At 39.8% G+C, this 12,895-nt stretch overlaps 1 protein-coding gene across 2 annotated transcripts in view; it reads right to left on the bottom strand.

The window, feature by feature from the left end:
- Positions 1-6,462: 6,462 nt before the first annotated feature.
- NRK (Nik related kinase) overlaps positions 6,463-12,895 on the bottom strand; it is a 123,668-nt gene continuing 117,235 nt past the window's right edge. For both annotated transcript variants that reach the window (XM_048865374.2, XM_075132550.1), the window contains 2 exons: positions 11,156-11,295; positions 6,463-10,342 (listed from right to left, as the gene is read on the bottom strand). In XM_048865374.2, coding sequence (XP_048721331.1) covers positions 10,259-10,342; positions 11,156-11,295 — 224 coding nt within the window. In that variant the 3' untranslated portion in view covers positions 6,463-10,258. The remainder of the gene's footprint in view (positions 10,343-11,155; positions 11,296-12,895) is intronic.

Raw genomic sequence — 12,895 nt, 5'->3', positions numbered from 1 at the left:
ATTGGCTACTCTCTTCGTGTCTGGCCACTTTGGAGATAGATTCTTTTCCCAAGTTCGAACAATAGTTCTGAGTTGTCTTCCCATCAGGAGCTGTGCTGGACTATATCCAGTAGTTGCTACTGGTGTTGATTTGTAAGTCAGAAGATCAAGGAATGGGTCTTGTTGTAGGATTTTCTTGGACATCTGTATAGCTCTCTCAGTCTCTTCTTTTGCTTGTGGGTAATGTGGGATGCTAATAATGTGAACAAAATCATATATAGTTTATTTGGAATGACTTAAATTCTGCTGCAGTGAGTTGTGGTCTGTTGTTCATCACTAAAAGTTCTGATATACTGAAGTGAGCAAAAGTGCATTTAAGTTTCTTGATAACACTGTGACATGTTATGTCTTTCAAGTACATTACTTCTACCTGGAAAATAGTCCATGATGACCGGGTAATGAAGTCCTCTGAATTTGCATAAATCTGCAGCTAATCTCTTCAAGGTCTCTCTAGTAGGAGTGTTTGAACACTGTATGGTTCAGCATTGTCTCTTGATTTGTACTTGATCTCCTTTCAAAAGCTCACTATCATCAACTCCTCCATCGAGTTCTTCCACCTTTCTCACTAAGGCCCGTCATGGCTGCCACACTGTGACTGAGGAGTTTGTTGGTCTTTGAATCTTTGATCACATGCACTCTGAATGCATATCTTTTGTCTTTGTAAGTTATTTCTGTGGTGAACTGGCCTATGCAGTTCAGAATATCTCTAGGGATAGTCAGAGCTGTGTCAGGTGACTTCAGCTCTGGGAGGAATTGGGGGTGTCAGGTGACTTCACCTCTGGGAGGTGATTTTAAGTCCCTTCTGAGGTGCCTGTGATATCCGTGTCTGAATTTGTTTTAAAGTGTATAGTCTTTCCATGAATATTCAGTTTTATTCTCTAGGCAGATTCTGTGTCATCAGAAGCAATAGATCCCAGAAACAATGGATCTTGATTGCTTATAATATGAGTCAACCCCTGACTGCTTTAGTGCAGCAAACAGCTGCAAAATGCCCATATTTCATGCATGTATAATACTGTGCACCTTTGGCCAGACATGCATCATTTCTTGGGCTATGACTTTTTCCACACTTTGTGCACATAGGCTGGAATTTGTCCCTCTTAGCTTGGGAGTTCTCTCTCCTTGCCTCAGTGATTTTATGATAATGACTTTTAACATTAAAGTGTCTGTTTACAGTTTCTAAGCTAGTTTCAGGTTTGTCAGGTTTCTCTTGGTTTTGCTGTTTCACCAGTTCAGGCTGTTTTGCTGCTGTGGCTATAAATCTCTCTTCAGTTGCAGGTGCTGTGAAAGGTTTTTCTCTGTTAACCCAACAATGAGCGTGTCTAATATTTTTGTGTTTTGCATTTCCAAAAACACAGTTTTCAACTAACGTACGCTGAGCTTTTAGAAAACATTCAGCGTTTTCCCCTCATTCTTGAATTTTCTGGTGAAAACATGCTCTTTCATAAATCACACCTCTCTGAGGTTTAAAGTATGCATCAGACAGCCAGAACCCTTTCATAGTCATTTTGGTGACTGTCTTCAGAAAGGTCTAAGGATTTAAAGATAGGGAAGTTCCTGCTTCCCTATAGCATAAATTAAAGAAGATACCTGTATATCTTCAGTTTCTTTTTGGAGTTTGTTTGCAATTTGAAATCTTGCACTGTCTTCCAGTCTCTCCATTATGAATGTTTGTCAAAGCTGTATCAGAGGGGTTATGTTGATGAGATCCTGCAACCTTTGTTGTTTTACTCCTTCTATTTGCAACCTTTGTTGTTATTTTGATGCCATGTCATGTACTTCACCGCCAGATTGGCAGAGCTGCCTCATACACACCAGGTGTGTTTATCATAATAAGATCCTTTAATGCTGTGCCAGATATGGCTGAGGTTAATTTAAATAAGGTATTTTACACAGTGCCACCTAATGGCTGAACAGCATAATACAGTTTAGCATTCCACTGCACCCTTTATCTCTCTCCCCTGGTTGGCTGAAATTGTCAGCAGTGGAAGAATCTGCCCACATGTTAGGACAACGTGTTACTGTGAGTGATCATACCTGAGTTTCTCAAAGAGCATTCCCATGGGACTGATTGCCATACAATATGTGACAAGTGCGTTAGATAGAGTCTGTGATCATAATGGGAAATGGACAGTCTTTGAAAGCGGCAGAAACACCTTCCTCGTCAGTATGGAGGGAGAAGTATACCCTCAATAACAACCTCCTCAACCATAGAAACTTGTGGCTAACTGCAATGTGCTGAGCCTGATCCAGAAAAGCACTTGACCATGTGTTAACTTTGAGCATGTGAGTAATCCACTGAACGAAGTCAACAGCACTACCATACTTAAGTACTTTTCTGGATTGGGCCAGAGTATTCGGCCCTTTGCAGGATCGAGCCCTTAGTTACCATGTGCAGCATACGTCACTAAGATCAAATGCCAGAGAGTCCCTTTTTCATTGCCATTTGAAAATACGTATGAATCTGTGAGGCCCAAACTGCACTAAAAAAGAAAAAAAAAATCTGTTGTGGGGGGGGGGGAGAGGGGAAATCACTTTTAACACAAGTACTGTTGGACCAATGAAAGGCACAAGATAAAATTTCATGTTGCAGCTAAAGCATCTTATTATTGTATAGGATGATAAAGCCTACTGTAAAATACAATTGTTTGTTGCAAATTATTTTGAGGACAAAAAATAGCCTTCCCAATATTTGTTTCACCATTATCTCCTCCAGTATCACCATTATCTCCTCCTTTTGTTGACCCTACCTCAAAAATAACAGGAAACCATAAATAATGCTAAAATATCATCCGAGATGATTACCCAGCAGACACCCTCTTGCCCTTTAATCAGCACTGTGCACTGTGAAGAGCATTTTAAGAAAGTGGCAGGCTATGAGCAGGAAGGTCTCTTGTACTTTTGTTACGTGAAAGTTTGATTTATTGATCAGCTTTTAGAATCCGTAGAAAACAGTCTTTTTATATAGATTGCAGGTTTGCTCTTGTTTCATTTAACTTAAATACAGTTGTAAAAGCACAGAACCTGAACTTGTAAACCGGATTGTATGATGCTTCTTATAGAAAATCTCATTGCAGAACAATTTAGCACCATAGAACTACTCCCCCGCCCATTATAAAACAGATTAAAATTAAAATGCCAACTTCCATTTAGGTTCCACTGAAGATAGGTGCTACAACTAGATGTAAGCTATAATCAGTGTGTTCTATATACTGTGCAATTTACAAAATATATGTATTTATCTGTACCTATGTTGTTTAGCAAATTGTTATTCATTAAAGAGGAATGATAAATCATTCCCTGTGGTTTTTGTACTTTGCATGCTCCAGTTTTGAGATGAAAAACAAATGTTTTCACTTTGAACTTGCACTGTTTGGTTTGCAAAGGCATATTTTTTGTAGATATATGTAAATCACTTAGTCCATGCAATGGGGAACTTCCCAGTGCAGCGGCAGATGGACAAAAGCCCTAGTAGGGAAGTTCCATTGAAAATGGAGGGAGCGGGGTTGGAGGGCTTTAGAATCAGTGGAGGTACAGAGGACACTGTGTGTGATGGGATTTGCAGGTTCTGGGGACAGAATCCCCTCTTTGTTCTGGAGATGGGCATCATCCCCTTCACTCTCAGCAGAATGATCTGCGGAAAACACTGCAAGAGAAAACATCATGCAGTTTTTCCTTCCCCTGCCTCACCTCTTTCCAAGGGTTTCTCTATATGAGAGAGAAGAGCTGATCCAAGAGACCTAGCTTCTTTGAAGTAGGCATCATAGATGAAGGTGTTGCACAGTGCAAGCAGGTTAATGAATAAAGCTAGCAGGGTTGGCTGAACAGCTGGCAGAAGTTATTGATGGAGTGCTGCAGACATCATATACTTTCCCATGTTAAAGGAGATCGGGAGTGACGTGATTTTGCTGCTGCTGTTAGAGACTGAGGCCAGATTCAAGTGGGACAGCACAGAAGGCATATCCCTGTGAGGGGATGGCAGCAGGAGGAAGGGGAGATGCCTGTACACTAACTTTTGTGTCTTCTGGCTTGGTGGCTGCTGTAGAGATTTCTGCACAGACCACATTAATTCTGGCTAGGGCAGATATATTACAACCATGTGCAATATCTTTGGGGACCATTGTATTAAATTTCTGACTTGTTTATATATTCTATTCCATGGGGGAGGCTTAGCACAGCTCCTCCAGGAAATAAAAACAGCAGGGGTGATTAAACGAGTCAGTGAGACTAAACAGCTCTAGACAGGTACAACACCCTGGAGAGATTTGCACTTACTAGTTCAAACTGAGTTTTACAGTGACAAACAAAGAAAGGGCTTTTGGTATAGAGGCTGATTTAAAACTGACACAGGGTCATTCTGATCCATCAAATGGACACAAACTTTGTCCAAGGGGGCCCCAATCCTGCTGAAGGACTTTAGCCTATTAGGCACCCATAAGACTGATGGCTGACTCCTGGCATGTTTAGTACAGGTCCTGGCAGGGACCTGTTCAGCCTTAACCCCCCCCCCCCCCCCCACTCAGAAGGGAAAGGGACAATGATTTCTGCCAAGATTCAGGTGATGGCTGGAGACCTGAGCCCTGTCTGGCACTCCTGGAGTGGACCATGGGGGGCAATACAGGTACAGTTACCTTTGAATTGACAGTGAAATTTCCTAACTGGAGTGCTTGATTTTTCAACCCTAATAAAGTTTTTGTAACATAGATTTTGTATATGTAAATTCCTAGGTTTTTTAGAAAGCAAACTGAAAAAACTAATTCTTTCATATGGCATCATATTTACATCCACACAGGTTGCCAGCAGGATTGGAATCATTAGATCTACTGCATGGACTTCTGCCACTTGACTTGAATTAATGAAGTAACTGATAGCAGTAGCAGGTTGTCCTGTACCAGCATTAGCGTGGGTTTCATAGATGTTTGCTGACAGCAAAGCAATGGTAAGACTCAGGAATCTTGGGTTCCATACTAGGCTTTGGAGGGATAGTGCTTTAGTGGGTATAGATTCTTCTGCTTCATATCCCTTTCTATCCCATCCCCTCCACCCTGTCCCTCTCCCACGCCTATCTCTTTCCACTTCTTTGCATAGGAGTGTGATTTCTAAAGTGCACTAGCATTTTGCATGTTAATTGGACCATGTAGACCTACTGGTGCACACTAAAAGTTCCCAAGTGCATTTTACATAGTACTGTTTCAAACAGCACTATGTTAGAGCACACCAGCAGGGGCCACATAGACCAGTGAATGTGCCCTTAGTGCGGTTTAGAAATCATCCCCCCCCATTATCCTTCCGTGTATACAAGCCCTCAGAGTACTTTCCCAATGTTAATTCCATCTCACAACCCATCAGTGAGGTAGGCGTATATCACTGCACCCATTTTATAATTGGGTGAAATGAGCTGACCAAGGTGACAAACAGTCAGTGACAAAGCTAGGACTAGAACACAGATTTCTTACCTCCCAGTACATGCTAAAACCATTTCTAATTTTGTGGAGCAAACAAACAAAAAGCACAGAGAATAAATTATTGTCTCTGAATGCAGTCAGCCCACAGGTAGAATTGAATGGACACTCAGCCTGATTCTACTTTCACTTATGCTGCGGTAATTCAGGTGTAACTCCATTTAAATCAGTTGGGTTGGAGACCCCTGTGTTTATAAGCTGCATGAGACACTGCCTGGAAACAGCGTTCTGTGCAGTAAATAGAGGGTGAGTGGCAAGGGTAGCTTTTGATTTCTTATGGCTAGCTTCAAACAGATGGGTTGACAGATGTTTATGGTGCAGTCCCTGCTCAAAAACACAAGAAGGCATGTGCTGTGCTAGTCAGAGAAGCACATTCAAAATAGGAGGACAAAGCTCGATGAAAGGCCAATTGCCTTTGTTTTTACACTTAAGGTAAAAGCATGACTCCATTGACTTCAAGGGGAGGGGGATCAGGCTTTCACCTTTATGCCCTTCAGCCTTTAAGTGGTATTGTCACAGCAGGTTACCACGAACTGTACTGTAATGTGTGACAATGAATTTTACAGGATGTAACAGAGAAGACAATACTCTGAATCTCAAAGAAATGTGATGAAGACGGATACATTGGCATTAATAATTCTAGCCACCCATAAAAGCAGAAACCAATTTTTGTACAGTATTAACGTTTCCATGCTGTACCATCGTCTGGAGGGAAACTCTAGTTCCATCTTCTCTGAGGTTTGAGAGCGAGTTTGTGTAGCTGCTTCGTGGCACATAGCAATGTGCAAAGTGTCACTGTTACCAAAGTTCTGTGTAGTCTAGGCTCGCACTTCATTGCCCAAACACCTTTTCCCATTGTAAGCAAAATGTAAAATACCGATTTCACTTTGTCTCTATAGGCAGATATAGACACACAGATCTAGACCTTTCTAGAGGTCTAAATATATAAAGAGATTGAAAGAAATACTTCAGTATGTTTTAATATCAGTCTACACCAATATAACAACTTCACAGTCACATTTGTTTTGTTTTTCTGTGTACTGTTTTATTATTGCTTTTTCAAATGTACAATTTGAACATAAGATAACAATGAAAAGAAAAAACCCACATACTCAATGTACAGTACATAGTCAGCTTGGTTGTTCCCAGTTTTTAAAGTCATGAGTCAGGGTATAAATTGAAGAATATGGTTTAAAATTTCTAAAATGTATACACTATAGTCACATAAAATAGTGCCTTGATGGCATATTAGCTCAGACTCCTGTATGCAAATATGAATATTGGCAACCCTATGTGTCATAAGAAAACTGATGGCACAACTAGATTGCACAGCTTAATGTGTTGGCTATCTCCTCCTACAGTATTTTATTCATAACAAAATGATTACACAAAAGAAACAATCTAACAGCTCACTTCCTTGCTTTTAAGAATACAATTAATAAAATAAAGCAAATGACTAAATGAAGTTGGAGAAAAAACACAACTCTGAACAAAGTGAGTCTGACAATTAGATTTAGTCTGCATAGTTAAATTCATGGCATTAAAAATTACTTTGGGTCTCAAACTTTTCTCTCCAATCTCCTGAATCTTATTTGCTTTGAGCTTCAGCAGTTTTTCAGTATCTCCCTCCAAATAAACCCTTCCAACTACTGTGGATATCTCTTGATCATTAGACACTCTCCTCTCCTTAACTAACTCAAACCTCTCCAAACCTTCATATTTTAGCCACTTTTCTGGACATCTTCTATTTCCTCTCTTCAGCTACTTCTGTTCACTTTCTTCAGCTACTTTCCCTTCTTCATTCTTCAATTAAGGCTCTGGACATCTTCACTCTCTGTCCTTTTCAGCCACTCTAATCTTTTTTTTGGTCTTGATTGACCTCTTACACCTACATTTTCTCCATGCTACGCCTAGCTCTCATTATTAATTGGAATTCCACTTCTAAATCCCTTAAAAATGTTTCTCTCTTTGGGCCAGATTTTCTCCATATTGACATGGGTGCAACTCAGAGAGGAGAACCTGGCTGTTAATGTCTTCCACCACACATAGAAGAATTTGAACTAATGGAGTGGAGACAAAATGTGAGATTAAACACTTAATACAGCTATGGGCTCTCTCGCTCTCAAAAGATCAGCTTTTTTTTCTTTTTGTATGGCTCTAAACAGGTTTACAGTAGGTCAACTCACTATCACATTTTTCTGTTACAATACATGTGAAAAAAGTTTAATCACATTTGCTTCTTTAATCTCATAGTATGGGCTGTTCCAAGCTCCCAGTGTTATGTGCTAAACTCTTTTGAATTAGTGCCTGGTGTCAGGAAAACCTTCCTCTTAACTCTTGGCACCAAGATGTTCAGAAATCACATGCCTCATGTAATGCAGAGACTGATTTGATAAGCACACATTTTGAAGTATACAGGGCAGCCGGGATCACTGATTTGTGCAGGAGCAAGAGCATTTTAATAACAGGTTTTGCACACCCATGGGAGACATGATGAAAGATGTCCTCTCTTCACAGTATTTCAGCTTTTTAAAAGACATGAAAAGTAAACGACATTTTTGACTTATTGCTGGTCTATTAGCCTGTAAATATATATTTTTTTTAACTTGCAGCTTTTTCTTTTTTTGTTTCTTTTCTTTTTTTGAAAGCTGAGCAAACGGAGTCCAATGTTCAGTGGCATAGAAGCCCAGGACCACATCATTTTTGTTATTGTTGCTATTTTGCTCATGCAATTATTATGGCCTCAATCCTGAAATTGACAGCAGATGGGTGGAGTGCTGTGCCCACACAGAGACCCCTTGATTTAAATGCAGCTGTGCCTGGGCACAGCCGTCCCAACTCACTGTGGATCAGAGCCTAAATTTGGGTGCACAATTGGCCATTTGGGTGTGCAGATGCCCTCCCAACTTTGACATGGCCTTGGTTTTGAACTCTTGTAAATCAATACCTACCTATTTGAGATGTGAATATTTAATGTTTAAAACTCCACTTTACAGTCTGAGTGGAACTAATCCTTACGAAATGAGCTGGATGGACAGCCATGGAGACTGCCATCCTCCAGTTAGCCAAAGAACATGGACAGCGGAAGTGCGCACACACCACGAGCACTATCCTGCCTGCCTGCCTCAGCCTTCGAGGGATCACCAGCAGTGGGTGAGAGTGCTGATCAGCCTCCAGGCCCATCTAGTTCTCTGCTGAGAGTACATAACAAGGTGCATATTATGGTGGTGGTTCTGCTACTTGAACACCTGTCACCGGGACCACTAACCTCATTGCACAAAGGGTGCGGAAGAGCCGTCGGTTGCTAACAACTTTCATTTGGTCAATTTTCAATCATCGTAGAGGTAGAAGATCAGATATTGCAATACCACTTCCCCTTCCAGTCTCACACATTTCAAGTTAAAAATGGTAATAGTTTTAAAATACTGTAGCTAATGATTTCCTTTTTCTTTTTCCATACAGTTTGGTCTAGACTGAGATCTTGTGTATTGAGTTTATTATTATATATAGCCATACTTAGCTCTTTACATTTATATAGCCCTTGACATTTTCAAAGCACTGCACAAACATTAGCTAAGTAATGATTGTACATTTAAACCTTAACGTTTAACCCTAGCATGTCTCTGATATTAAGCCCCTGAGAACAGTGTTTTATGATAGAAATGAATGCCACTAGGGGGTGCAGATTTATTTTGAAGTAACTAGAATAGAAAGAGCGCCTGAAATTCAGTCTTTTATAATTACTTGGTTCTCTGGATATGTTTATAGCTGTATTAAGAATACTTTTGTTAACCATGCCATCCATTTTGGAAAGAGCGTATTTACAAGCCAACAAATGTAAGCCTGTTGTTGAATCAGCAGGAATGAGGAATCATGCAAAGACAGAGTCCCTGATCCTACACCCTTATTTATATACATGGATAGTCTCATTGAAATCAACTTACATGAGTAAGAGCTACTTGTATGAGTAAAACCTACATGATCAGGCCCATCATGCTTCATGTATATATGTTCAAACAAATTGCTATTTAAAATATTTTTACAAATACATTCTACAGTAACTGTGTCTAAGGGCTCAATCTTGTCCAGAGGCACACAAGGAGTCAGCCTTATGCGTTTTGTAAACTCCGTTACTGTACAGGTGCCTATGTATACAGTAGCTGACTCTACAAACTCTACAGTGATGCACACCCATGCTTCTCAAGGCAAATCCATCCCTAACTGTCCAAGTCTGCAACAGTAACTATTCACAAGGAGTTAATGCAGACTTGGACAATTGCCTTTGGGTGAACCTGTTAAAAGAAAAAAGTGAAACAAGCAAAAATAATTCAAAATCATAGGAATTCCAGCTCATAACATATGTGTGTACTTTATACTATAAATCTACATACAGATATTGCTGTCCATAGAGAAAGACTCAAGTTCAAAATAATAAAATTACAATATTTGTGCAAAAGAAATTGTACGCTTTTCAGAGTACAAGCAACCTGCTATATTGGCTACATTTTCCATGACAGTTGCTCTTTGCTACATTGTGCATTCAGTCTTGGTTTGCACCATATTTTTAAAAGAGAGAACTAAACATATTTGCAATTGTTTGACAAGAGAATGGAATTCTTCCACAACTTGAGGAATATGAATTTTGATAAGTTAATGACCAGTTTCTTGTAGGTAAAAAGTGCAAATTTAAGTGTATAACCTTCCAGCATTTTACACTGCTTGTATCTACTGGGAAACATCCTTCAGTCTGATGGGATTTACCAGTTGAATAGGACGTTTTGTCCAAGTGTCATAAAGTAAATTTGACTGCTGCCTCCAGATTGTACAGATGCAAAGAATACCTTGAAAAGGACAAAGAATAGACCGCTGTAAGTTTACATGTATGAGAATATTTTAAACATATTTGAAAGCAGAGAGAAATACAATTCAGAACACTATGACATATAAATCACAATTCAATTTTAATCCCATTGGTAACATTTGCTTAGAAAAATGAAGTGTTAATGCTTGCAAGTATACATTCTGGCAATAAGTTATAGTGTATACGTTTTCTACCAGAAAAGAAATCAGAGCCTATTTTCAAACAATGAGGTAAACTAAACAGTTTCTGGTTACAGTGTTCTAAACACACCAATGGACTAGAACAAGCTACAGTGAATATTTACAAATCATTACCATACATATGTGACAAAATGCACTCATACTGGTGGCATCTCAAATATTGGTGTGTGATACTTCGCTCAAGGCTGCTCTAAATCATACCTGGTTGCAACAGTTCTTAAGAGACTTTTGTAGCCAGAGATTACTGGAGTGCAGATGCATGCTAGCCACACCCCCAACATATTCTCTATGCTGAAGCCAGACCACTTGGGGATTCGCCAACAGGTTGGTTAAACTGATTTTCCGTCTGCAGCACAAAGCAGGTGGAAGAGGTGGCTAGGATCTGGCTGTCTTCAGTGGGGCTCTGCAAAGGTGCAGGATTCCTCCCACAAAGCGTAGTTTGTGGGATCAGTGCCAAAGTCTGCTTTTAATTGAGTGGTAAGTACTATGCACTATAATAAAACGCTAAATAAAAATTAAATGGCCTCAACTTTTTTCATATTCAACTGTAAAACCATATTTGTTAAATCACTATAATTGAGTCACGTGTGTACCTTGTCATTTCTTTCACATAGAAATTTTAGCTTCTGTGCTTTCTTGTGCATAAATACACCTTCCAAATTTCCTGTTTCCACGGAACGCAGTTCGATAGCCTTCTCTCCCCAACCCATGACCTGGTTAGACTGCAGATAAGCTAAACAAAAAAAGTCAGATTTGATAATTAGAAAAACACAAGGGAGCCTGAAATATTCATCTGTTAGTAGTAAGTTGGCAGCTCCGTGTCCCCACCCCAGTAACATAAAGATTGTATAACTGAACCAAATCCAGACACACGCAATATTTAAATATCCAGTGGAATCCATTTAGATTGTATCTGTTCAGAGAAGGAAATCCTATACATCCAAACAAACCGTACACTGAAATACTGTACAACAAATACCATTCAAAGTATTAAATCCTGGCCTCAGGTGCAAAGCCTGAATAATCAGGCTTTGCAACAGTGATCTGTGCAGGGCATTTGTTGGCCGTATAGAGTCTTCCACTGAACACAACAGCAGGGCAAGAAACAGCAGCCTATACAGCTGCTCTGTGGCTGCTCTACAACCTTTGAGCTTCAGCAGAATTTGCACCTGCTTTGCCCTCTGTCTTTAGTTGGTCAGCGTGTTTACACAGTTCTGGCCCCACTCCTGCCATTCCACTGCCCTTTATTGCTGCTACACTTTGAAAAAAAGAGCAGAGTGTTGTGGAATGACAAGGCAAGAAATTCACTCTGCACTCAATAATATATCTGTAGGTTTTTAATAGTTATTCCCCCCACCCCCCCACTTGAGTTCACACAAAAGATTAGAGCCTTTCCTCTGGTTAAACAGCACTTCAGCTTAATGTGTACTAGGGATATTCAAAATTCATGCTAGAAGGCTATGGAAAGTAACTATGTATGTAACAGCCACTTTACAGTTGAGCACCAGATTCTGACTTCAGTTACATTGACATACATCTGAAGTAACTCCACTGACCCCCCACCACTACTGGAGTTTCTCTGAATATACGCTGCTGTGAATGAGATCAGAATCTGCCTCTGAATATATTGCTCATTCATTCTAATTACTTCCATTACAGAAAAGATCTTAGTTGTAACTAAACTTCATTAAAAAAGAGTCAGAGCAGTTTTGGACTTCTACAAGTATGTTAAACAAGTGAACAGGGTATTTTTTTGGAACGATGGGGCAGTAATACTTGTATGGCGTGATTTTAAAAATACTGTTATATACCCATATTACATGGCACTTAGATTACTATAATCTAAGTAGGTAATCTTAGATTACCACTTGTGCCATGGTAATTAGGTAGGGTGACCAGACAGCAAATGTGAAAAATCTGGACAGGGGGTGGGAGGGTAATAGGAGCCGATATAAGAAAAAGACCCAAACATCGGGACTGTCCCTATAAAATTGGGACATCTGGTCACCCTATAATTAGGCAATATATGTAAAATAAATAAGTGTTGCTATGGAGGATTTTGTTGAATTTGGCCCCATTGAAGAAAATGGCAAACCCCCTAGGCCCAGATCCTGAAAGACATGTAGGCACCTAATTTCCATTTGAGGATCTAAACCCTACTGACTTCAATATGACCTGGGTTTCACACTAAATCTTTGTTGTATCTATTGACACTGGGGATAAAAGGTAGGTGTGAAGCCAAGTAGCATATTTCAGTATCAAGCATTTCACCAGCCCTTCATGTTTCAACTGAGATTTGGTGGAAAAGTTAAAAACTCACAGCACAAAGGAAA

Source organism: Caretta caretta, chromosome 9 (assembly GCF_965140235.1).
Source record: "Caretta caretta isolate rCarCar2 chromosome 9, rCarCar1.hap1, whole genome shotgun sequence".
Classification (NCBI taxonomy): domain Eukaryota; kingdom Metazoa; phylum Chordata; order Testudines; family Cheloniidae; genus Caretta; species Caretta caretta.
This window is presented reverse-complemented; position numbering and strand designations above follow the sequence as displayed.